General features: G+C 40.5%; 1 protein-coding gene across 4 annotated transcripts in view; it reads left to right on the top strand.

Annotated features, from left to right (window-relative positions):
- Positions 1-25,260, top strand: part of RIPOR2 (RHO family interacting cell polarization regulator 2) — a 195,522-nt gene that overhangs the window by 63,847 nt on the left and 106,415 nt on the right. For all 4 annotated transcript variants that reach the window (XM_056521323.1, XM_056521321.1, XM_056521324.1 and 1 more), the window contains exons 2-5: positions 19,852-19,978; positions 22,601-22,756; positions 23,921-23,999; positions 24,195-24,218. In XM_056521323.1, coding sequence (XP_056377298.1) covers positions 19,852-19,978; positions 22,601-22,756; positions 23,921-23,999; positions 24,195-24,218 — 386 coding nt within the window. The remainder of the gene's footprint in view (positions 1-19,851; positions 19,979-22,600; positions 22,757-23,920; positions 24,000-24,194; positions 24,219-25,260) is intronic.

The raw sequence follows: 25,260 nt of genomic DNA, 5'->3' as shown, positions 1-25,260 counted from the left end.
GGGACTTGTAGTACAAATGGGTATTTTAGTACAGGCCACGTTGAGTTGACTGGTGACTGACAATTATTGTAGGTTTAGCTTACTTGCACTTGACTTTGGCTGCAGACTAGGCTTGAGGCCTCCAATGCTCCGGACACACACTGAGACAACTTGACTGGACTGGACCTCAGCAACAAAATAGGGAAGCTAGCTCCACCCAGGGCTTATATGAGGGAGACTAGCAGGGAGCAAATAGATTACTGATACCTCCTGGGTAACAATCACATTGTACATTTTATTAAAGGTATAACACCTCTTATAATACAAAACATATGTACAAATTGGGAAACAACTACAGAGGCCCTGGGGACACTGAGGGACACTGCCGGACAGGGCAGGAAGGGAACGGGGCAACACCATCCCATACTGGGCCACCACATACGCACATTTGTTTTGTGTTTTTGTTTCTTTGTGTTTTTTAGGTCAGTACAATTGTGATACCCAACTTATTTAGTTTTTCATTTTTATGATTTACTAGCTAAAAGAAATATTGTATGCTTAGATCATCTGTCCCAATGTGTGCTGTAGTTGTATGGGTAACAATCTGGCGTATATTGGCCTTTTTGATTGCTTTTAAATCACTTTTTTATGGGATGTGATGCCCCCTCCGTCACGCTCCCTTCCATAGACTTGCATAGCGGGGGGGTGACCTCACACTGGGCCGGAGTCGTGACGTCACCATGGCGCTCCTTCTCTTCTGAGCATTCTAGTGCACCCGCAGAGCACTTTACATACACATATGAGGTTACAAATTTTGGGGGGCTTTTTTCTTATTTTCCCTTGTGAAAATAAAAAATTTAGGTTAACACCAGCATTTTAGTGAAAATGTTTTTTTTTCATTTTGCCATCCAACTTGTATGAAAATTCGTCAAAAACCGGTGGGGTATTAAGGCTCATTATACCCCTTGTGACATTCCGTGAGGGGTGTAGTTTCCAAAATGGGGTCACATGTGGATATTTATTTTTTTGTGTTTATGTCAGAACTGCTGTAAAATCAGCCATCCCTGTGCAAATCACCAATGTAGGCCTCAAATGTACATAGTGCGCTCTCACTCCAGAGCCTTGTTGTGCGCCCGCAGAGCATTTTACGCCCACATATGGGGTATTTCCGTTTTCAGGAGAAATTGCTTTACAAATTTTGTGGGTCTTTTTTTTTTTCCTTTTACCGCTTGTGAAAATAAAAAGTATGGGACAACACCAGCATGTTAGTGTAAAATTTCTTATTTTGTACACTAACAGGCTGGTGTAGCAACCAACTTTTCCTTTTCATAAGGGGTAAAAAGAGAAAAAGCCTCACAAAATTTGTAGTGCAATTTCTCCCGAGTACGGAAATACCCCATATGTGGCGCTTAACTGTTTCCTTGAAATACGACAGGGCTTCGAAGCGAGAGAGTGCTATGCGCATTTGAGGACTAAATTAGGGATTGCATAGGGGTGGACATATGGGTATTCTACGCCAGTGATTCCCAAATAAGGTGCCTCCAGCTGTTGCTAACTCCCAGCATGCCTGGACAGTCAGTGGCTGTCCAGAATTGCTGGGAGTTGTTGTTTTGCAACTGCCGTACAATACGTTTTTCATTTTTATTGGGGGGGGGGGCAGTGTAAGGGGGTGTATATGTAGTGTTTTACCCTTTATTTTGTGTTAGTGTAGTGTTTTTATGGTACATACACACAGGCGGAGGTTTACAGTGAGTTTCCTGCTAGGAGTTTGCGCTGCAGCGAAATATTTGCCGCAGCTCATACTTGAAGCAGGAAAATCACTGTAAACCTGCCCGTGTGAATGTACCCTGTACTTTCACATGGGGGGGGACAAACCTCCAGCTGTTTCAAAACTACAACTCCCAGCATGTACTGACTGACCGTGCATGCTGAGAGTTGTACTTTTGCAACAGCTGGAGGCACACTGGTTTAAAAACTTTCAGTTAGGTTCTGTTATCTAACTCAGTATTTTCCAACCAGTGTGCCTCCAGCTGTTTCAAAAGTACAACTCCCAGCATGTACTGATTGCCGAAGGGCATGCTGTGAGATGTAGTTATGCAACAGCTGGAGTTACGCAACTGCAACTCCCAGCATGCCGAGACAGCTGTTTGCTGTTTGGGCATGCTGGGATTTGCAGTTCTGCAACATCTGGAGAGCTACAGTTTAGAGACTGGTCTCAAACTGTAGCCCTCCAGATGTTGCTAGGCAGCTCACCAGCTTCCGTAGGATCAACGGAGCCGCATCGCTGTCCTCTTCTGCCGCTGATCGCCGCCGCCGATCGCCACCTGCTGCTGCTGCCGCCGCTGATGGGTGAGTGGACTTCGGTGCCTGTCCTCATCAGTTGGGTGGGCAGAACAGGGAAACAGACAGTTAACCCCCCACCCCTGATCTGATCCCCCTGATAGCAGGGGGATCGTGGGTGTCTTGGACCCGGGATTGGCACAAATCCTAAGTGTGAATTCGTCGGCGATTTGCAGTGATCACCGACATGAGGGGGCATTGGCATGGGGTGCCTGCTGACCAAAATTCCCACGGGCGTACATGCAGATGGGTGCTGCATGAGAGAGTGCGGGGGTCCCCAGCGGCGGGACCCCCGCGATCAGACATTTTATACTCTATCCTTTGCATAGAGAATAAGATGTCTTAGGGCCAGAGTACCCCTTTAAGACAGAAGCCCATTGTTGGTAATACAGCAGGTGGATCAGTGTAAATGTGGGAAGCCGATCCAGGGACCTGCTTCAGGCCTCCACAGCTGCCATGGCTGATCTGCTCCTGCAGCCAGAATTGGGTTTTTTCAGCCACATTTTATTTTTATTTTTTTTATAAAAAGCAATAAAAACTACAGATTACATAAAAAATAAGCCCTCATATAACCCTGTAAATGGAAATATAAGAGGCATAGGGGTCATTTTCAAAACCCTTCACATCAAAAAATTTCTCCTATAATCTTATATTTCCAACTACAAAAAAAATAAAAAGAATAAAAATAAAATTTACATCAGATATTCAAAGTGTTTTACACGACAATCATCCAAGGTTTACACTAGTTACACCAGTTTTGCAAAAATGGGTGTGGCTATGTAAATGTCATGTTTTACCTGATATTTTCAAAGGGGTGAGTCCAGTTTACATTTAAAAAAAAAAATGCTAGTGTAGAAATCACGGAAATGGTTTTTTTTTTTAGGTTTTTTTTTTAGGTTTTTTTTCCCACCGGGCACTAGTATTCATGGAATATTATGCTTCCGCCAGAATCTTCCGGGATTTAAAATTTGGTGCTAAACTCGAAAATTTTGGTGCAAAAAAAATCCAATATGGCTGCACCAAAAAAGAAATTTGACAATTTTTGGCACAAAAAACTTTTCATATTTTCAAAGCAACACAAGGCCTTTGAAAATGTGAGGAGAAAAAAAAATGTGTAATTATCGCTGGAACAGAAATTACAGTAGTTGAAAATCTCCCCCATAGTGTTTTTTTTATTTATTGAATATGATGGAATCTGCAACAAAGGCTTCAATGTAGATGTGAATGTATGCAAAGAAGTTGTCACCTTTGTTGTTGACATAATGCAGTGTTGTTAAAGGGGTACTCCGGTGGATAACGTTTTTTTTTTTTTTTTTTAAATCAACTGGTGCCAGAAAGTTAAACAGATTTGTAAATTACTTCTATTAAAAAATCTTAATCCTTCTAGTACTTATTAGCTGCTGAATACTACAGCGGAAATTCTTTTCTTTTTGGAACACAGAGCTCTCTGCTAACATCATAAGCACAGTGCTCTCTGCTGACATCTCTGTCCATTTTATGAACTGTCTAGAGCAGCATATGTTTGCTATGGGGATTTTCTCCTACTCTGGACAGTTCCTAAAATGGACAGAGATGTCAGCAGAGAGCTCTGTGTTTCAAACGGAAAAGAATTTCCACTGCAGTATTCAGCAGCTGATAAGTACTGGAAGGATTAAGATTTTTTTAATAGAAGTAATTTACAAATCTGTTTAACTTTCTGGCACCAGTTGATTTAAAAAAAAAAAGTTTTTCACTGGAGTACCCCTTTAAATCCAAATTGCTGAAGTGCTTGCTTTTAACCTCCTCACAACATGACTGGTATGTGCTGAACATGTCATTCTGGCCTCTCTAGCGTGTTACATATTGCTTGTTAACTCTGTTTGTTCTTCTTACAAAGTGTTCTTTCTGTCACTTCTATCAATTGTAATTACAGTAACAGCTTCTTCTCTAAACTCAAAAGGGAACTAGCTAACTTCTGTTACTTACCTGTTTACTTTAAATGTCATGTGCTAGTTTTCCTCAGAACATGCTGCATCTAACTAGTGGGGTGTAGGTATTATATATGGAAGTAAAGGGACTATGGGGCAAATTTATCAAAACCTGTGTAGAGGAAGCAATTTGATTGGGTTCAATGGGCACCACTCTTCCTCCACACAAGTGTTGATAAATCTGCCCCAATAATTTTAATGTTTACAGTGCGAAGCTGTTGAATCCTAGCAGTCTTAAATGGATTTGACTAGAATAAAAGTGGTTTCAGGGTGTATTCACCTGTACAGTATCCTGCACGTATTTGATGCTGCAGATTATAATGTAAACTAAATGACTGAACACTGCTTCAAATCTGCAACTTCAAACTGGGAATAGACCCTTATACAGTAAAAACAAACATTACTAGTGACGATATGTATATTAAAATGCCTTTCCTTCATTACCTGATGTAATTCCAGGTGACCAGAAAACCTAGTGGTCTGTCACAATAATACTACTAAAGTGATCTTAAATCTGGAAATGACTTTGAATATTTACAGCCCAATGGTGTATGTGTCAGCTAACTTGAATAGGGGTAGCAGTATATGCTGGTTTCAATTATTAAATAGATTTTAAAAATATATCCTGTCAGGCCCAAGGCCTGATTATGGAAACATACATGTGTTTTATAAGACATGGGTGAGGGGTCATTCATGGGTGATGGTGTATCCTTTGTTTTTTGTGTATTGCATTTTATTGGGGGGTCTGGCTGTTTGTTTGTATCTCCTTTTGAAGTCATGCACTCTGTTCTCATCATATAATCAAAGAGATAAGGGGTCTGGAAGAGAGATGCCCCACCTGGTGGGATCAGAGGGGGGGGGGGGGAATGGGGTTTGGTGACTTGCTGGGACTAGTAGTGGATACCCAGAGGTCTGGCGGCTTTAACCCTTGCACCATCACACTCTCTCTAATGTCTTAGCTGGACCGATAGGGTGTGATCGTGACATATCCCTTTTAATCGGGGTGAGTCACACACAGGCTGTATCTTTGCATGGGGGGTAGTGTGGAAAAGACCACCAGCAACAATGGCGAGGTTTCCTTGGGCGATAGCAATGTAAGATACCTGATGCACCTTCACCAAAAATGTGCTTAGTCTTTCTGACTTATTTACCCATTTATATATAGAATTGGAGAGGCTTTTGTCGGACTAGTCACCTGAGATGCCCAACTGACACCTATAACTATGGGTGTCCAGAAAGTATAGGAAAAAATATATGGATTCGGGGCTCAAGGTCATGGATAATATATATATATATATATATATATATATATATATATATATATATATATATATATAATATATATTTTTTTTTTCAATAAAATAATATTGGTATGTACCATACAAATAAATAAGAAGAGGGATACAGTATTAAAATACAAAAGAATCGCTTCTCAAATTAAAGCAAGATATTTATTATAGTAAAAATATAGTAAAAATCCCCTTGGGTATGTCACAGGGCCCTTGTGACCACCCTCCGGCTACTTATAGTAAAGTGATTATAGTAGTACTTATTGACTTGTATAGCACATACCAATATTATTTTATTGAAATATATAATATCCATGACCTTGAGCCCCAAATCCATATATTTATTTACCCATTTATTTTTATATCGTCCTATTTCCATCTGACATCCTCCTCTTTGCTTAGCCATTCTACCTGGTACATGGATTTTAATGCTATAAAACTGTTAAATAGTTTGAGGTAATGTGAAATGTGTTTTCCAACTACGGCATACGTGACAAAAAGAATGTTAATGGAAAACACAATTTCTTCCTCTAACGGGTACTATAATTCTAACCACCATTGGTTCTTCATTCACTGTATGTCCTTTTCTCCCTACCTACAGAATTTCACGTAAGTGAATACACCCCTCACATTTTTGTAAATATTTTATGTTTTCATGGGGCAACACTGAAGAAATTATACTCTGCTACAATGTAAAGTATTACAGTAAGTGCACAGCCTGTATAACAATGTTTAATGTTATGGTCCCCTCAAGATAACTCAACACACAGCCATAACTGTCTAAACCTTGGCAACAAAAGTGAGTACACCCCAAAGTTAAAATGTCCAAATTGGGCCCAAAGTGTCAATATTTTGCGTGGCCACTGTTACTTTCCAGCACTGCCCTAAGCTTCTTGGGCATTAAAGGGGTACTCTGCCCCTTGCATCTTATCCCCTATCCAAAGGATAGGGGATAAGATGTTAGATCGCCGCGGTCCCGCTGCTGGGGACCCCGGGGATCGCCACTGCGGCACCCCGCTATCATTACTGCACAGAGCGAGTTCGCTCTATGCGTAATGACCGGCGATACAGGGGCCGGAGCAGCATGACGTCATGGCTCCGCCCCTCATGACATCACGGCCCGTCCCCTTAATGCAAGTCTATGGCAGGGGGCCATAGACTTGTATTGACGGGGGCGGGCCGTGACGTCACAAGGGCCGGAGCCGTGACTTAAGGATGCTCCGGCCTCTGTATTGCCCGTCATTACGTGCAGAGCGATCTCGCTCTGTGCAGTAATGATAGCGGGGTGCTGCAGCAGCGATCCCCGAGGTCCCCAGCAGCGGGACCCCGGCGATCTGACATCTTATGCCCTATCCTTTGGATAGGGGATAAGATGTCTAGGGGCGGAGTACCCCTTTAAGTTCACCAGAGTTTCACAGGTTGCCAGTGGAGTACTCTCCACCTTCCTTTTTAAGTTTGCCCCATAAGGTTTAGGTCTGGGCACATGCTTAGCCAGTCCATTACCTTCACCCTCAGCTTCTTTAGCAAGGTAGTTCTCTTCTTGGAGGTGTGTTTGGGGTCGTTATCATGATGGAATACTGCCCTGTGGCCCAGTCTGTGAAGGGATGGGATCATTCTCTTCTTCAGTATGTCACAGTACTTGTTGACATTCATGGTTCCCCTAATGAACTGTATCTCCAGTGGCAGCAGCACTCTTTCAGCAACAGACCATGACACTTCCCACCAACATGCTTAACTGTAGGTAAGATACACTTGTCTTTGTACTCCTCATCTGTTGTCACCACAAACGCTTTACACTATCTGAACCAAATAAGTTTATCTTGGTGTTATCAGACAACACAACATGGTTCCAGTGATCCATGTCCTTAGTCTGCCTATCTTCCACAAGCTGTTTACTTGCTTTCTTGTGCATGATCTTAAAAATAGTCTCTCTTCTAGGACAACAGCAATGCAGGTCAATGTGATGCAGTGTGTCTGAGCACTGACAGGCTTGACCCTTCAACCTCTGCAGCAATCATGTTTTTTTTTCTTCCCAAGACAACCTCTGGATATGACACTGAGCATGTGCCCCTCAACTCCTTTGGTTGACCATAGTGAGGCCTGTTCTGAATGGAACCTGTCATGTGAATCTACTGTATGTAGTTCGGTTTCAGGGTTTTGGCCAGCTTTTTATAGCCTAGTTACAATATAACACATGACACCAGGGAGGGAAAATGGCTACTTGGGCTCAATTTGGACATTTCCACTTAGGGGTGAACTCACTTTTGTTGCCAAGGTTTAGACATTATTGGCTGTGTGTTGAGTTATTTTAAATAAACACAACATTAAACACTGTTATTCGGGCTGTGCATTCACTACTTTACATTGTAGCTGAGTGCCATTTCTTCAGTGTATATAAAGAGATAAGAAAAGATTAACAAAAATATGAGGGATGGACTTAAGTATATGCTAAAGTAATGCATCCCATATGTAAAGCCTTTACAAACTTGGGTTCACACTGCGTTAAATTCAGTATACAGTATAAGAACCTATATTAACCTTCTGGCAAAAAAAAAAACTCCCTATTGTCTTTCCTGGAGGGAAGGTGCTCATACAACCCCTATTTCCTCCTCCTCATCCATGTTATGAGCTGCCCAGTAACATGTACAAAAAATGTCACAAAGAGAATTATTTCCTGTTGCTCGGTACCTTAACATGTGCTGGGGGATCACATGAAGATCTCCATGAATCACATGAACAGCAGGGACCTGGTAAATATAACTCATGGGGTGGGGTGAGCTGCTTTAGTTAGCATTCTCGGCTTGCTTTTTCCTGGGATGTAAAAAAAATTTGAATACCTATCTATGTTTGTTAAGACAACTAATAAAGCCTGTTTAACCCATTGCCATCTAAGGACAAGCAAGCGATCCACTGCTGAGGTAGCCCTCCTGAGGTTGCCTCTCCTTCCGTTCAAGTCCTGGCTCTGAGATTGATAGAGCCTGGCTGAACCAGGCTTTATCAATCGAGTGCAGAGCACACAGTGGTTCTATGGAACCACATTGATCTGTATCAGGAATTTACTGATTCCTCCTAAAAGTCCCCTAAGAGGACTAAGTGTTTAAAAAAAAAAAAAAAAAAAACACCCATTAACCCCTTCCATATTAAGTTTGAATCACCAATTTTCCCAAATTCCATGTAAAAATTATGTAACCATAATAAAAATAAACATATGTTGTCATCACCGCGTGCGTAAATGTCCGAACTATAAAAAATACAATGTTACTCAACCGCTTGGTCTATGGCGTACATTTAAAAAAAATTCTGATGTCCAAAATTGCGTATTTTTGGTCACTTTGCATACCCTAAAAAAATGTATAAAAAGCGATCAAAAAGTGCCATCAAAACAAAAATGGTTCAGATAAAAACTTGATCATGGCGCAAAAAATGAGCCCTCATACATCCCTGTATATGCAAAAATAAAAAAAGTTTTATAGGGGTCAGAAAAGGACAATTTTACACATACTTATTTTGGTGCATGTAGTTATAATTTTTTTAAAGTAGTAAAATAAAATAAAACCTATATTAATAAGGTATCCTTGTAACTGTATGGACCTACAAAATAAAGATATCATTTTTACCGAAAAGTGCACTGCATAGAATTGGAAGCCCCAAAAGTTACAAAATGGCGTGTTTTTTGTTTTTTTTCCAATTTTGCCCCACAAATAAATTTTTTTCTGATTTTGCCGTAAATTTTATGGTTAAATGATTGATGTAATTATAAAGTAAAATTGGTTGCGCCAAAAAAAAAAAAAAGCCCTCATATGGGTCTGTAGGTGCAAAATTTAAAGCGTTATGATTTTTAGATAGGGGATAAGATGCCTGATCGCGGGAGTCCCGCCGCTGGGGACCCCCGGGATCATGCACGCGGCACCCCGTTTGTAATCAGTCCCCGGGCTCCTTGCCTTTACAAAATCATAACTCTTTCAATTTTGCACCTAAAAATCCATATGATTGCTTATTTTTTGCGCCACCAATTCTACTTTGTAATGACATCATTTTGCCCAAAAATCTACAGTGAAACGGAAAATAAAATCATTGTGAGAATGAGAAAATTGAAAAAAAAAACGCCGTTTTGTAAATTTGGGGGCTTCTGTTTCTACGTAGTACATATTTCGGTAAAAATGACACCTTATCTTTATTCTGTAGGTTCATATGATTAAAATGATACCCTACTTATATAGGTTTGATTTTGTCGTACTTCTGGAAAAAATCATAACTTCATGCAGGAAAATTAATAAGTTTAAAATTGTCATCTTCTGACCCCTATAACTTTTTATTTTTCCGCGTATGGGGCGGTATGAGGGCTCATTTTTTTGCGCCGTGATCTGAAGTTTTTAACGGTACCATTTTTGCATTGATAGGACTTATTGATCGCTTTTATTCATTTTTTCATGATATAAAAAGTGACCAAAAATGCACTATTTTGGACTTTGAAATGTTTTTGCGCGTATGCCATTGACCGTGCGGTTTAAATAATGATATATTTTTATAATTCGCACATTTCCGCACACGGCCATACCATATATGTTTATTTTTATTTACACTGTTTTTTTTTTTTTTTTTTTTTTTTTTATGGGAAAAGGGGGGTGATTCAAACTTTTAATAGGGGAGAGGTTAAATGATCTTTATTCACTTTTTTTTCACTTTTTTTGCAGTGTTATAGCTCCCATAGGGACCTATAACACTGCACACACTGATCTTTTACATTGATCACTGGTTTCTCATAGGAAACCAGCGATCGATGATTCTGCCGCTTGACTGCTCATGCCTGGCACTGAGCAGTCATTCGGCGATCGGACAGCGAGAAGGCAGGTAGGGACCCTCCGGCTGTCCTGTAAGCTGTTCAGGATGCCGTGATTTCGCCGCAGCTATTCCGAACAGCCCACTGAGCTAACTGGCACTTTTTACTTTCACTTTTAGCCGCGTGGCTCAGCTTTGAGCGTGCGGCTAAAGGGTTAATAGCACGCGGCACCGCGATCAGTGCCGCGCGCTATTAGCGGCGGGTCCCGGCTTCACTATGACACCGGGCCCGCCGTGATATGATGCGGGGTCACCGTGGGACCCTGCGTTATATCACGGGAGTGGGACCAAGGACATACGTCCTTGGTCCTTAAGGGGTTAAAGGCGACCACCGGGCCGGCGGCGTGTGATGACACGCCCCCGTGTGAAGTCACGCTCCGCCCCTCAATGCAAGCCTATGGGAGGGGGCGTAACAGCTATCGGCGGCGGGACTCCCGCGATCAGGCATCTTATCCCTATCCTTTGGATAGGGGAAAAGATGTGTAAGCACCGGAGAACCCCTTTAAGGGGTTAATGGCCTATTTTCTTTACTAATTTTATTTTGTTGACCTCAAAGTTATGTTTTTGCAGAAGGTTTACCTTGTTCTAGGATTTGTTAATCTCACAAGTTTATTTTGTTTTAATCTGAATATAGATTGAGTTGGCTCTTGCAGGGTCTGATTAATACGATGTAGCAGTTGCTGCCATGGAAACCTTTTCATTTGGCACACAAGATTTCATACAGGGAAAAAAGCATTCATTAATATAAACAAGGCTCAAAAAAAGACTCCTTACATAAAATCCTCTTCCTTTGAGTTTTGGATGGCACACTATAATAATTAACCTTTCAGTTCTTATGGTCCAATTCTGAAGTCAAAAGTAATTGCCACTTAGGTATATTTTCACAAAACAGAGGTTTTTATGCTTAAACGTATGTTCTCTTTTTAAATACAGCATTAATTTACAGTATATTCAGAAAGTCAGACCCTTTTTACTTTTTCCACTTTTTGCTATGTTGCGCTCTTGTGCTACAATCAACAGAACTCAAGTATGCTATGAATATGAAAATAGAATGATAGAAATAGGAAAAACTAAAATGTTCCATTGATCTAAGTATTTAGACCCTTTACTCAGTACTTATTTGGAGCCACTTTGCAGTCTTCAGTCTTCTTTGGTATGATGCCACAAAGTTTACACATTTGGATTTTGGGATTTTCTGCCATTTTTGTCTTCAGATTCCCTCAAGTAATGAGGTTAGATGGTGACGTCGGTGAAAGCCATTTTCAGGTCTCTCCAGAGATGTTTGACTGGGTTAAAATCTGGGCTCTGGCTTGGCCACTCAAACACAGGAGTGGCTCAGGGACAACTCTGTGACTAAGTTGTGTGCTTAGGGTTGGACCTTTGGCTTAATCTGAGGTCCAGAGCACTCTGGATTAGGTTTTCATTAAAGGTGAACACTAGTGAGATTTGTTTTCTTTATTATGCCCAGGCTGTCAGAGTAAAAATAATAAACTTTAAATTACCTTCTGGCGCTCCCCCCGATTCAGCTGATATCACCATCCAATTGTTACATGACTCTTCCTCTTAGCCTATCACTGACTGAGGCGGGACATTGCTGCAGCACGCGTTTAGCTGAGCCACAGGATGATGTGTTAGGCACCAAAACCAGGAAGAAGACCAGGGCCAGAGGATGGGCGGCTATATCAGCATCACCGGGAAAGTGGCGGAAGGTAAGTTGAGCTTAATTATTTTCATACCGGCAGCCCGGGCATAGTGGATTTAACAAAAAAAATAATAATCACTGGAGTTTTCCTTTAAAAATATGTGTACTTTGCTCTATCCAGCTTTCCCTTAACCCTGACCAGTGTCCTTGTTCCAACTGCTGAAAAACACAGCATGTTGCTGCCACCACCATGCATCACTGTAGGGATGGTATTCGTCAAGTGATGAGCAGTGCCTGGTTTTCTTCACACATGATACCTAGAATTGAAGCTAGCAAATTGTTTCTCACAGTTTAAGGGTCCTTTAGATATTTTTTTGCAAACTCGTGGTGGACATTTGTATGTAGAGGCTTCTCTCTGGCCACTCTGCCATAAAGCCCAGATTGTGGAGTACTGAAGTGATGATTGGCCTTCTGGATGTTTCTCCCATCTGCACACAGGAACTTTGGAGCTTAGCCAAAGTCACCATTGGGTTTTTGTCACCTCTCTTATCAAGAACGTCGCACATAATAAATAAATTACCACTGCAAAATGTCTACCGATATAGTCAACCAGTTTAAAAATCTTCTATATAAAAAGTTGCCCTCTTTTGCCACAGAAAAGGACTGCGACAAAAATAGAAGAAAAAAAAACCCTTTCAAACAGAATGATGAATTTACTGTAAAGGAAAACTGTCAGCTTGCTCCCCCCGGACTAACTGGCGGTATTGGTACTGGGGACACTGATCAGTTTGATGCCTACCGTGCCCGGATCCGCCGCGCCGTTTGCCCGTTATCATCTTTATTCTTGATATGCAAATTAGCTGCTAACTGGCACAGGAGGGGTTACTGCCTTCATCTGGCACTGTGACGTAACTGCCGCCCGGCTTATGAATACTCATGTTCTCCCTCATCATCTCCCTCTCCTCCCCGCTGATTTCAGGACTCCACTGCGCAGGTGCTGGCTTCCTGTCTACACCTGGAAGCCTCTTCAGCGCAGCTTCATACCAGCGTACAATGTGCAATACTATGCGCAGTTTAGTCCTGAAATCAGCGGGGGGAGAGGGAGATGATGAGGGAGAACATGAATATTCATAAGCCGGGTGGTGCTGCAGGCCAGGCGGCGGTTACGTCACAGTGCCAGATGAAGGCAGTAACCTCACCTGTCCCAGTTAGCAGCTAATTTGCATATCAATAAGAAAGACGATAACGGACGTACGGCGTGGTGGATCCAGGCACGGTAGGCACTAAACTGATCAGCGTCCCCTGCACTACCAGACAGTACCACTGGTTAGTGTGGGGGGAGCCAGCAGACAGTTTTCCTTTAATGATACTATGTTTACCTAGAGGAAGGCAACAAACCGTTTGAGGTTGTTGCCAGTAGAACCATACTAGGGAAATAATTCTTTCCCTATTTCAAATATGCCAATAAAAATAAAAAAAAATACCTGGATAAACGCCCTACCTGCAGAAATCTAGTACCCATAACTTGTAATATAACTTTTAGGAAAGGCCCTTTTGAACTGGTTCAATGAATCAGCCATCACAACACGTGGCAAAATGTTCCATAGTCTAACTGCTCTTACAGTAAAAATTCCCATTTGTGTTGATATTGAAACTTTCTTTACTATAGATGTAGAAGTGCCTCCTTGTCATGTAAAAAGATCTCTGTACTGCCCATTCAAATTTCAACTTCTATCCATTTCATAGTTCCCACAACAGTATGACTAATGTTATCTCTGAGGGAAGCAGCATAGAAATCGCTTATCCTCTAAATATGGCATTACTTGGCTTTTCGTAGCATCAGAAAACTTGCCACTAAGAGTGGACACACAGAGCTACCTGGGCCCAGCTGGGATCTTGCTCTGCAGTCTCTCTGGGACTGCCGTTGGTGCATCCACACCAGGAAATACACTGCCGATGCTCCCTGTGTGACCCTGCCCTTAACCTTCTTCTGAGCATGCCATTCTGCACAGACAGGGTCTGTTGGAGACCCTGAAACATAAACTCAAACACTTGGTAGACATGAACAGCTTATTGTGCCATTAGGTACTTTATGGAGCATTTCATGGGGGCCGGAGCTTTCTGCTGGGAAGAAGGATATTGAAGTGGTTTCAGGGAGCTGTTATCTGTATCCTTCTTCCCAAGAAAATAACGGGGGGGGGGGGGGGGGGGGGGAGTGACACATGGTCTGAATCAGGGTCTCTGTCACTACTGTATGCAACGATCAGATAGGGCAGCATAAACCTGGCGACAGATTCCCTTTTAACACTATACTGTATAGGGAGATAAGATTCTGTATGCATCTTCTGTTACTGCCTGATCTCTCTGTAAGTCTGTTATACCAAACCAATGTGACAACTCCTGAACAGCACCAACTATTAATAAATAAATCTCTGTTGACATTCCTCTGTCAATAGACTGTGCTGTTCTGTCTAAACCATTTCTCAACCATGTCTCCAGGTGTTGCAAAACTACAATTCCCAGCCTTTGGCTGTTTGGGCATGCTAGGAATTGTAGTTTTGCAACAGCTGGAGGCACACTGGTTGGGAAACACTGGTCTATACAAACAGTACAGGAAGTACATGTCTATAATATGCTGTAATATAGCTACAGCATAAAAAAAATTAGTCTTTTCAAATGACCAGTACTCTTTAATTTATTTTAAGTATGCAAATAGGAAATAATGTGTTGACATGTACTTGGAGGTATTCAGACCTCTGCCGATCAGGAGAGCGAGCCAGGAGACGTTTGTGCTGCTGAGTGCTCCTCTTCCTGCTGTCACATGATCGAGACATAGTCATAGACTTACATTCCGAGTTTTTCTCAGTGACATGACACGGAACAGGGGAGAGAACGGTGGAGGTCTGAACACTCAGACCCCCGGCGATCCAAACTTTTGACATGTCGCTATGGCATGTCAAGTTTTTAAAATGACAGTAGCCATTTAAACTTATGATGCATTTACTTTCAAAAGTATTGTTTAGTAACGTTTTTATTACTAATTTATTTAGGTTTCCTTTCTTTTGTTGGATTTTAACTACACCTGATATTTTTTTATTTTAAATGGTTTTTACCCCTTGCAAGCTGACAGATTGACTTTTGGGGGGAGATTTATCAAAACCTGTGTAGAGGAAAAGTGGAGCAGTTGTCCATAGTAACATAAGATTGCTTATTTTATTTATAGAGGCCTTTAAAAAAATAAAAGAACCTGATTGGTTCCTGTGGACAATCCTCTGCACAGGTTTTGATAAATCTCCCCCAAATTTTTTGAGCAATTGCTTTTTAAAGGAGTTGTAAAAAAAAAAAAAAAAAAAAGTTTAAAGGGCTAGGGCCACCTTAAACATAAGTGATATTCACCTGCCTGGTCCCAGACACTGCCACTCCATGGGTTTCTGGTTCCTATCGATCAGCGCTTCCTGTTACACTGATACACAGGAAATGCCTACAAAGTCTAAGTGTACCTGTCATTTGCAAAAACTTTTTATATAATGTAGATATTACCATTATATGTATTTGTTATATACATTAGTTAAAAAATGTGTATTTATGGGTGAAAAAATGCTGTCCCTGCAGCTATTGCCTGTGTGTCTCTATGAGGAGACCAAATACAGTAAGTGAGGGCAGGACAAACAGGGCTCTGTGCAGGCTCCTGGCTTGTCAATCATCCTGCTGTGTGAGCCGGGAGCATGTTATAGAGCCTCACTGCACAGAGCCCTGTTTGTCCTCAGCGTACTGAGCCCTTCCTGTATTTTATAACTGTTAGAAGAAACGGAAGATTGGAAGCTGGGATCGCGCTGCAGGAGGACGTCTGTACTTGGAACAAGCAAGGTATGAAACCCAAGGGTTTTCTAGTGCGGTGTTTCCCAACCCAGTCCTCAAGGCACACCAACATTCCGGGTTTTTTCAGTTACTCCATTGGAATAGAACAGGGAAAAATTAAAATCCTGGACTATTGGTGTGCCTTGAGGACTGGGTTGGGAAACACTGTAGTGTATACCAGTATTTTATTCACACAACGCGTTTCTGGGTATAAACAACCTTTTCATCAGGCGTGATATAAAGACAATGAGGTACAAAGGTTACATACATATAAGGACACCATGACATCATCACCGGAAGTGATTTATCGGAACAGGTACAGCATCATATTACTGTAGTTAAATAGCAAAAATTATTGTAGTTAGTATATATCAAAAAGTGAGACCTTGTAAAAATAAACTTGTTATGCCTGAAAGAATTATAAAAAATCTGTAGAAAATGAGAGATCAGTGCAAGAGGATAGGAGTCAGTTCTTTCTATTCATTCATTAAGTCCCTCCGGCCAGAGCGTGTTAAAGCGGAAAATCAAGCACATTTGTACCAATCGATTCCATAACATCCATGATCCATGATTTAAGGCAATGTGCAGGGAAACACTGTGTTGCATGAAACCAGTGTTAAAGTTATGGCGGTGTTTGTTCATTCTTGCCCACATACACTGAATTCCGCATTTACATGATAGGAGGTATATTACATAAGAAGAGGAACAGTTGTAAAACTCTTTTGCGGCTACCTTTTCTCCGGTGGAATAAGAGGAGATACTGGAGATGCCACCTACAAGGATCCATTTACAGCACAGACACCTTTTGAACTCTACAGCCAAAAGTGCCAGTGCAGGAATTTTTTGAAGAGGTATATAAGGGGGTGGTACAGTCCTCCTTAATAGGTCCAATTACATTTCAGAAGCAATGCACATATTGTCCAATTCTGAATACTATTAAGTTTTAACACATGATCCCTCATCTGAATAATTTATTGAATACAATACTCTGATTAGAAATGCTGCTGATGTTAAAATTTCAAACAAAAAATGATTGATTTTTTAAATAAAAAACTACCAATTACCAACGTTTTATTACTTACCTAAGCAGTATAGTATATGTAACGAGGAAGTGATGTGCACAAGAGGGAGGAGTTCTATATAAATTTATATATTTATTCGGGATAAGATATTTGTCTGAAGCAGACTTTGAAAAAGGCTACACAGCCGAAGCGTGTCGGTCCATGGTTTTTAACTTGATTTGTTACCCTGATGCTTTTAATGAAGATTAAATAAAGCTCGCGTTTTTATACACATTGATGTGTCTGGAAGTGCTGAGGGATTTCTGCTCCAAGTGAGCAAACCTTTTTTCCCTTAAATAATAACGATTGGGGTTTAGTATTCACTCCTACAATTTCAAAAACTTCTTCATTTTTTCTGGATTTAGAGATTTTTAAGGACGAGATTCCATGTTTACAGACACAAACGCACTTTAAGAAAGTGGATGTTAATAGTTTTCTTAATTATAACAGCTGTCATTTTCCCATACGGATCAAAAACACTCCATTTGGCTAATACCAACGAATTAGAAAAAATTGCAGCAAAAATTAGGATTTTATATCACAATCCAAGATATTACAAACGAGCTTTGCTGAAAAGGGTTATCCTAAAAAAAGCTGCTTTTAAAAAAGCCAGCACATTATCACAAAAGGATCTTGTTGAATATAATGGTAAACAAAAAAAACAAACTCTTTCTGATAGTAATACAACAAGGAAATATAATTTTATTACCACTTTTAATAACGCACCAAATAAAATATGTGGAATTTTAAACAAACACTGGTCCACTCTTTTAGCTGATCCAATTTTAAAGAAATAATTTCCAATGAAGCCTGCTATAACGTGTCGGAGAGCCAAAACTCTTTGAAACCACCTGGCACCTAGCAGGCTCAGTAAACCAAACACAGTACATTCTACCTCTTCAAAAAAATTCCTGCATTGGCACTTGTCGCTGTGGAGTTTAAAGGTGTCTGTGGTGTAGGTGGAATCTCCAGTATCTCCTCTTATTCCACCAGAGAAAAGGTAGCCGTAGGAGAATTTTACAACTGTTCCTCTTCTTATGTAATATACCTCCTATCATGTAAATGCGGGATTCAGTATATAGGCAGGGCTATACGATGTATGTGGGCAAGAATGAACAAACACAGCCATAACTTTAACACTGGTTTCATGCAACACAGTGTTTCCCTGCACATTGCCTTAAATCATGCCGGGGAAACGGATTGCATTAGTGTCTGTGTTATGGAATCGATTGGTACAGATGTACCAAATTGATTCCAATGTCTTATTAATAGAGAGTCATTGTGGATTTTCTGCTTTAACACGCTCTGGCCGGAGGGACTTAATGAATGCGTAGAAAGAACAGACACCTAACCTCTTGCATTGATCTCTCGTTTTCTACAGATTTTTTATCATTCTTTCAGGTGTAACTAGTTTTTTTTTATTTTTTTATAAGGTCTCCCTTTTTGATATATACTATAATTATTTTTGATATTTAACTACATATTTTAACACAGTAGTATGATGCTTTTTACCTGTTCCGATACGTCACTTCCGGTGATGATGTCATGGTGTCTTTAGATGTATGTATATAACCTTTGTACCTCATTGTCTTTATATCACGCCTGATGAAAGGGTCGTTTATACCCAGAAACGTGTTGTGTGAATAAAATATACAGAAGGAAACCCTTAGGTTTCATACCTTGCTTGTACTGACCTTCTCCAGCAGCACGATCCCAGCTTCCAATCTCCCGTTTCTTCTAACCGTTATGCAACATGCTGATGTCGCAGCAGCTGATCATCATCTTCTTCAATGATATGCACTTGTAAGTGTTGTGCCTGGATTCTGCACGAGCTATCCAGATGAGCATGTTACCTTTCCAAGTTTGACCATATCTCTCATTGGTGATCCTGCACAAGGAAGCTCTTTGTGGGTCTTCCTGTATTTTGTCTCTGCACAGAGACACACATGCAATAGCTGCAGGGACAAAACAGTGTTTTTTTTCACTCAAAAATGTACACGTTTTTTATGTACCAATGTATATTACAAATGTACATATAATTATTATATAAATATTCTCATTTAGCTCTAATTACCACAGAGCAGAAACAGAGTTTTCGTATGGATTCTAGCCCAAGTTGAAAGGTGTCACTGCGTTTAAAGGAATGTGTCATCACCAAAATCACAAATATTTAGAAATTTTTGTGAAAGGGTACAGCAATATATAGATAGCAGAGGCACACACAATAGCTAAAGAAAAAGGTTTTGTCCTCTCACCTTTCCATGTATTGAATATAAGACTGAGCTGGTCAGGTGCACAGGGCGTTGCAACCAAATGCAGATACGAAATGATGAACACAGAAACTCCACAAGGAGCAGAATCCTAGCACTCCGGACAATCTGCCCAGACACTGTTCTCATTTATACTGTTATCATTTATTTGAATGGGACTGCTTCAGTCTGTTGTTGCCTATCTCTAAAGGCTGTAAAAAAGAAAAACGCTCAGGCAAGATGGCAACTATATTCGCACAGATTATGAGGTGGATTGAAAGCCTCAACAAGAACAACAAGTCCAAAATTGATTCACGAGGAGAAAGACAAAAGAGGCTGCACTCACCAAAGAAGTTAGTTCAGTGCTTTATTTGCTGACTGTACCCCATGATTTGCCGCAAATAAAGCACAGAACTAACTTCTTTGGTGAGTGCAGCCTCTTTTGTCTTTCTCCTCGTGAATTAAAAAAGGACATGTTTCAGTATCTGTCTCTAATCAGGAAAAAAATCTAGGTGATACATTCCCTTTTATATTGTGGTTCAGGCTTCACTTATCTAATATGATCACACAGAAAGTTTCTTAATAGTATTACATGTGCATTAATGTGCATTAATGCTTGTTTTCCAGAGTTATCGTTTAGAAGCCCTGATATCATGTCTGTGAGCTCTCAGACGTTTCCTCCAGGAGGGCCTAATGGCATTCTTCGAAGTCAGTCATTTGCTGGTTTTAGTGGCATTCCAGAAAGGAGATCTAGGTAAGTCACAATATACTACTGCTGCATGCAAAATGTTTACTGTTTCTTCTTGTAGCTTCGTTCTGAAGTATACTGTTTTATCATCCAGTTGTAAGGGTTATACATAAAGTTTGACAGTAGGGCTGCACAATATTTAATCATGATTTGACATGTGACACAAGTCAGGAGATGTAACATTAGGGGGATTGATAGGAAATTGGGATATGGACATGAAATGGGGAGGATAGACATGAAATAGGTGGAATGTAAATTTTGGTGATAAAAATCAAATAGGGAAGATAGCACATGAACGTGGGGAATTTTACCATTTCTTTATTATATCGCAATTACATATCGAAATCACAATATTTATCTCTATGGGTAGGGTCACACGTGCCATAACTTGCTGTGTATTTGCTGTTGTGTATTTTCCTACCCATTGAAGTCAAAAGGTAGCAAAATAGGAAAAATACGCAGCAGTAAAATACGCTACGTGTGACCCTACCCTATGATTGCAAATTTTCCCCAAGTCATGCAGCCCTACTTGGCAGTATTTTCTTTTGCTGGCTACCTTCAGGTCTGTTCAATGTCAGTCTGATAGTCTCACAGATTTCTATGTGTAATTGTGCCTTATTAAAGGGATTTTTTTTTACCAGAAACTGACATTTAAATGGTCATCCATGAATAATTTTCTTATCAAGAGCGTAAAAAGGCTTTTACTGCCACGGTCCCCTTTCAGTCTCTTTCAGCAGCTGACATTAAAGTGCCTTTTTACTTCACCTGCAGAAGGAGACTTTTCTGCTATATTGCCATGCAGTGGCACGTGTTCTGCTCCTTGCCAGACAAGTATGCCTGTCAAAGGTTTTCTGTTTTCCTCTTGCTACTTTGTAGTAAACAGAGGACCACCTCACGGAACTAGTTGTGGTGAGAGTGAGTAAACATCAGTGGTGGATTAAAAAGACCACAGACCCTGGGATGTTACTTTCCCATCTCCCCTGCGCCTCCCTGCCATATCATGTCTATGTATAGCATCACCTATTTGTGTAAGCATGTTCCTCTTGTTGATAGTGTCCAGTTGTTAAAGAGGTACTCCACCCCTAAGATGTCTGATCGCGGGGGTCCTGCCGCTGGGAACCCCCGCGATCTCTCCTGCAGCACCCCCTGTCATCTGGTGCACGGAGCGAGCTTCGCTCCGTGCCTGATGACTGACGATGCAGGTGCCGGAGGGTCATGACGTCACGGCCCCACCCCCTCGAGACATTACGCCCCTCTGACCCTTGCATCGCCAGTCATCGGGCACGGAGCGAAGCTCGCTCTGAGCACCAGATGACAGGGGGTGCTGCAGGAGAGATTGCGGGGGTCCCCAGCATCGGGCCCCCGTGATCAGATATCTTATCCCCTATCCTTTGGATAGGGGATAAGATGTCTTTAAGTATTGTATCTGTAGGGACACAATTAAGACCATGAGAATGGTAACATTCACATCTCAGTTAGGCCTGGACTACATGCATACTGTGGGTATAATGTTTGTGGAATAACTTAACTAAAATACACTTACTAAAACAGACAAATTAGGAGAGGTAACGGCTACTTATTTTATTGTAGATATTCTCTTTCATTTAATTCTCAGTGAGGCCCAGATTTATATGACTACCTGTCCTGACCCCTGCAGAATTTGCTACTGAGATAACTTTGTGGAGCCCCCCCAAATTCTGTTGCAACACAAATTCAGACACCAAACCCCCCAAAAAATTCAAACCCCCTCAAATTCAGACCCCAAACCAGGCCCCTCAAATACTTCAGACCTCAAGCTAGACCCCTCTGCTGTTGCAGACCCAATTAATGACTAGACTGCTAATGTTAGGTCCCAGACAAGGCCCCAGTCCAGACTTCTAAATGAATTCACACCCCATAAAAGACTGCTATATTAGTTCAGATACCAGACCAGAATTAATTCTGACCCCAGACAAGATTCTCAAATAATGCAGATTTCAGGCACCCATATTATTGCAGATCCCAGAGAGCTTATTTCACATGCTAGACTGTTTATTTCAGACCCCACACAAAAACCCACATATCTGACCCCAGATCATGCCTAGAATTTCCTATACTTGCCCTACTCGCTTTCATCTCCTCTTCAAACAAAGTTTTGACACGGTTTGTACAGTGCAAAAAAAAATACTGCAAATAACTAATGCTGGACAGTTTCAGGACCCAATACGGTGCTTTGTGGTATTCTTGCAGTCTTATATATGGTAGGATAGTAACGCTATACACACACGTAAATTATCTATTCATCCCTGTCTCTCCCTGGTTTTTTATAGAGGAGCTGGACACTGTCATCCAAGAGACTGTAATAATATATGACCTTTCTCTGCCAGTTGAGCTTCAACATTTAAAAACAAATAAGTAAAATAAGTTGCATAAGACATTCTCATTACATTGTTTCTGTTAGTATAATACTCAGAAACAGACCAACAAACCTCCTTATTTTCTATACAATTTTATATTTTATATTTATTTAACTAGGACCCTAAAGCCACTTATTTTGTCTTAGGGATAGATCTGTGCTTATCACGGGCATGTTAACATTTTTATAGCTCCCCGCGATGCTGTATTTGTATCTTTCCTTTTTTTTAACAGATGTAATTCATTTCTTGGGAGCTCTTCAGTTCCCAAAAAGCCACAAGCAAAGCAAAAGAAAATGCATAATCTGGGCCACAAAAACAGCAGCTCTTCCAAAGAACCTCAGCCAGAGAGAGTAGAAGAAATATATAGCGCCCTAAAAAATGGTCTCGAGTAAGTATAAATAAACGTAGTAAAACAGTAGTTTCAATTTGTTTTGCATTTTTATAGCATTTCATGTCTTTTTCTGGTGCATGCACATAGTATGGTAAACGGTATGTTCACAAAATAATTATTTGGGATGGAAAATTCTGCGGCAGAATTCCAAAATAGATTCTACCACATGTGGCAGTCCATTGTTTGTTTCTGCACCAGAATCTATTTTTCTCTTCAGAATAGGCTCAATCCTCTGTGGCAAAGTGCAGGACCTGTTACTTGAAGCTTTCCGTTCACCTTGATGTGATGGCATTACTACTGCAGATGTGTAGAGAGCTGCTAATCTGATGTCTCTTCATCATGTTCTCATGGAATCCCTTCTAAGATGTTCTTTGTGAAATTGAGCTGATAGAGTAGACTAGAATTAGGATTGAGCTATTTAAGGTCAGCAGCAATACTCCAGCTATGGCATGCTCATTTGCTGTTATAGAGTTTGTCCAATCCATTTAAAAATGTGTCCAGTTCATCCTCGTTGCATCCCAGCGCCGCCTCCAGTATCTGCTAACGGCTTTGTTTAACATAGCTGCATCGCTATCGCTGATGGGCCCATAACCTACATCATTGCTGGAGAAAATCACTAGCCTCAGTAGCCTCAGGCTGTATTCTGCCGTGGCCAGTTATTGGCTGCAGAAGTGACTTGTGTATTTATAGGCAAATAAGAAGAACCAATAAGAAGAACCAGAGCACTGGACACTATGGGGATAAAAAGTATAGCATTTTTTGTCACACAATCCCTAGTGCGGAGTTGACCCCTTTTGAGGTGGCCCAATCTGAATGTTTGTAATAAAATTCAGGTAGAAGAAACAGACATGGTCGCACATCTACAATCTTGTATAATGATCTGATTGCTTTTCAGCATAATATCAAAAACTAACAGGTTGTTAGTATACATTTTTGATCAAAAAGTACAAGCCCACTCGCCACGTCAATGCCACCTATTTAGAGTGGGGTCCCTAACGTCCCTAGCATTAGTAAAATGCTAACCGTTAATATCTCCAGAAGAAGGAAGGCTCCCTTGCCTGTAAATGATCCATAAGCCTTCACTCCTAGAATAGCCTGATTTCTCACCTATTGTTTTTCACGTCTATGCAATGATGCCTGGTGTTTGATTTCTCTTGATAGTGAATATCTGGAAGTTCATCAAACTGAACTAGACAAGCTGACTGCCCAACTAAAAGACATGAAGAGAAATTCAAGACTGGTAAGTCATCTGTTAGTTTGGGTGCTTGTGAATACCACACACAACCGCCTTTGTCTGCCATGTTACTGCAGTCATGTTGTCAGTAATGTATCCTAGATGTGGCATGTTCCATTCTTTCCTTGCACTGTTGTAATTAGTATAAGCCAGGTTACTGTCCATTTCTTCTTGTCCTAACATATCCTTTTTTCATTGCAGGGAGTTTTATATGATCTGGATAAGGTATGCTGCTATTACATGTTTTGCAATCTGATGGGTGGGGGGGGGGGTGCTTGGCAATGGTTTTAGAAGATATAGCACTAATATAAGAAACACTTATGGTGGATTAAGTCTTTGAATAGAAATTGTGACCTATAACAGCAAGATATATTTAGAGACGCTGTGACATTGTAAAGATAAGCAATGACTTACCACCAAGGTTTAACAGATGTAGTCACAGTATTGAATGTTATATAGTATTTTATAAATGCAATGGTGAGCGAAGTATTGTATCATACATTTAAAAAAAATACATTGAATATTTGTACATTCTTATGCAGTTCTTTACAAATAAACATAATTTCAGGAGCGTTTTTCAAGATCTGCATTCATACATAGTTATTGTCAGTGATCATATAGTCACTAAAATGTTACGATTTCTCTTCATATTTTATGTACTGTAATATACCTACATGTGCTAAATTCACATAATTTCATATAGCTTTTACCTGTCATACATATATGGCTTAGGACATTTAAGGAAATGATGACCTAGCTGAGAAGAACGCAAGACATAAGGTCCACTTGCAAAATTCACTTCTTGAAAAAAGTTATGAAACAAATCCTTCCTTTTTCTTTAAAGTACAGCGTGTAGGTTCCAGTGAAGAAATATCCACTCTTGTTTGAAATTGTGAGATGTTGAATTGCATTTACTGTAAAGTAACGCGCTCACATTACTATAGTTGGCCCTTACTTGTTTAAGCTCTTATTTTTTTTAGTAAGTTATTTTTGTTAGTAAGTATTCTTAAATGAGATTCCTTTTTTATAATTTTTACCGTGCCATACAAAATAATATGTTTTTTTTACCTGATTCTGACCTGTGCTGTACCTATTCAGGTTGTAGTTGTTACCATGTCGATGGACCCGTGCAGGCTCAAAGATAAGAGAACAGTCTGCTATAAGTGGCCTATAAGATATTGTACCGTAATGTAATCCCATTATCTTACTTTGCAAAGAAATAATTTACTATATTGTATGTTCTTTCCAGAATTATCTCAGCATATTA

This window comes from Hyla sarda, chromosome 5 (genome assembly GCF_029499605.1).
Source record: "Hyla sarda isolate aHylSar1 chromosome 5, aHylSar1.hap1, whole genome shotgun sequence".
Lineage (NCBI taxonomy): Eukaryota > Metazoa > Chordata > Amphibia > Anura > Hylidae > Hyla > Hyla sarda.
Note: the sequence above shows the minus strand (reverse complement) of the source record. Positions and strands in the feature narration are given on the sequence as shown.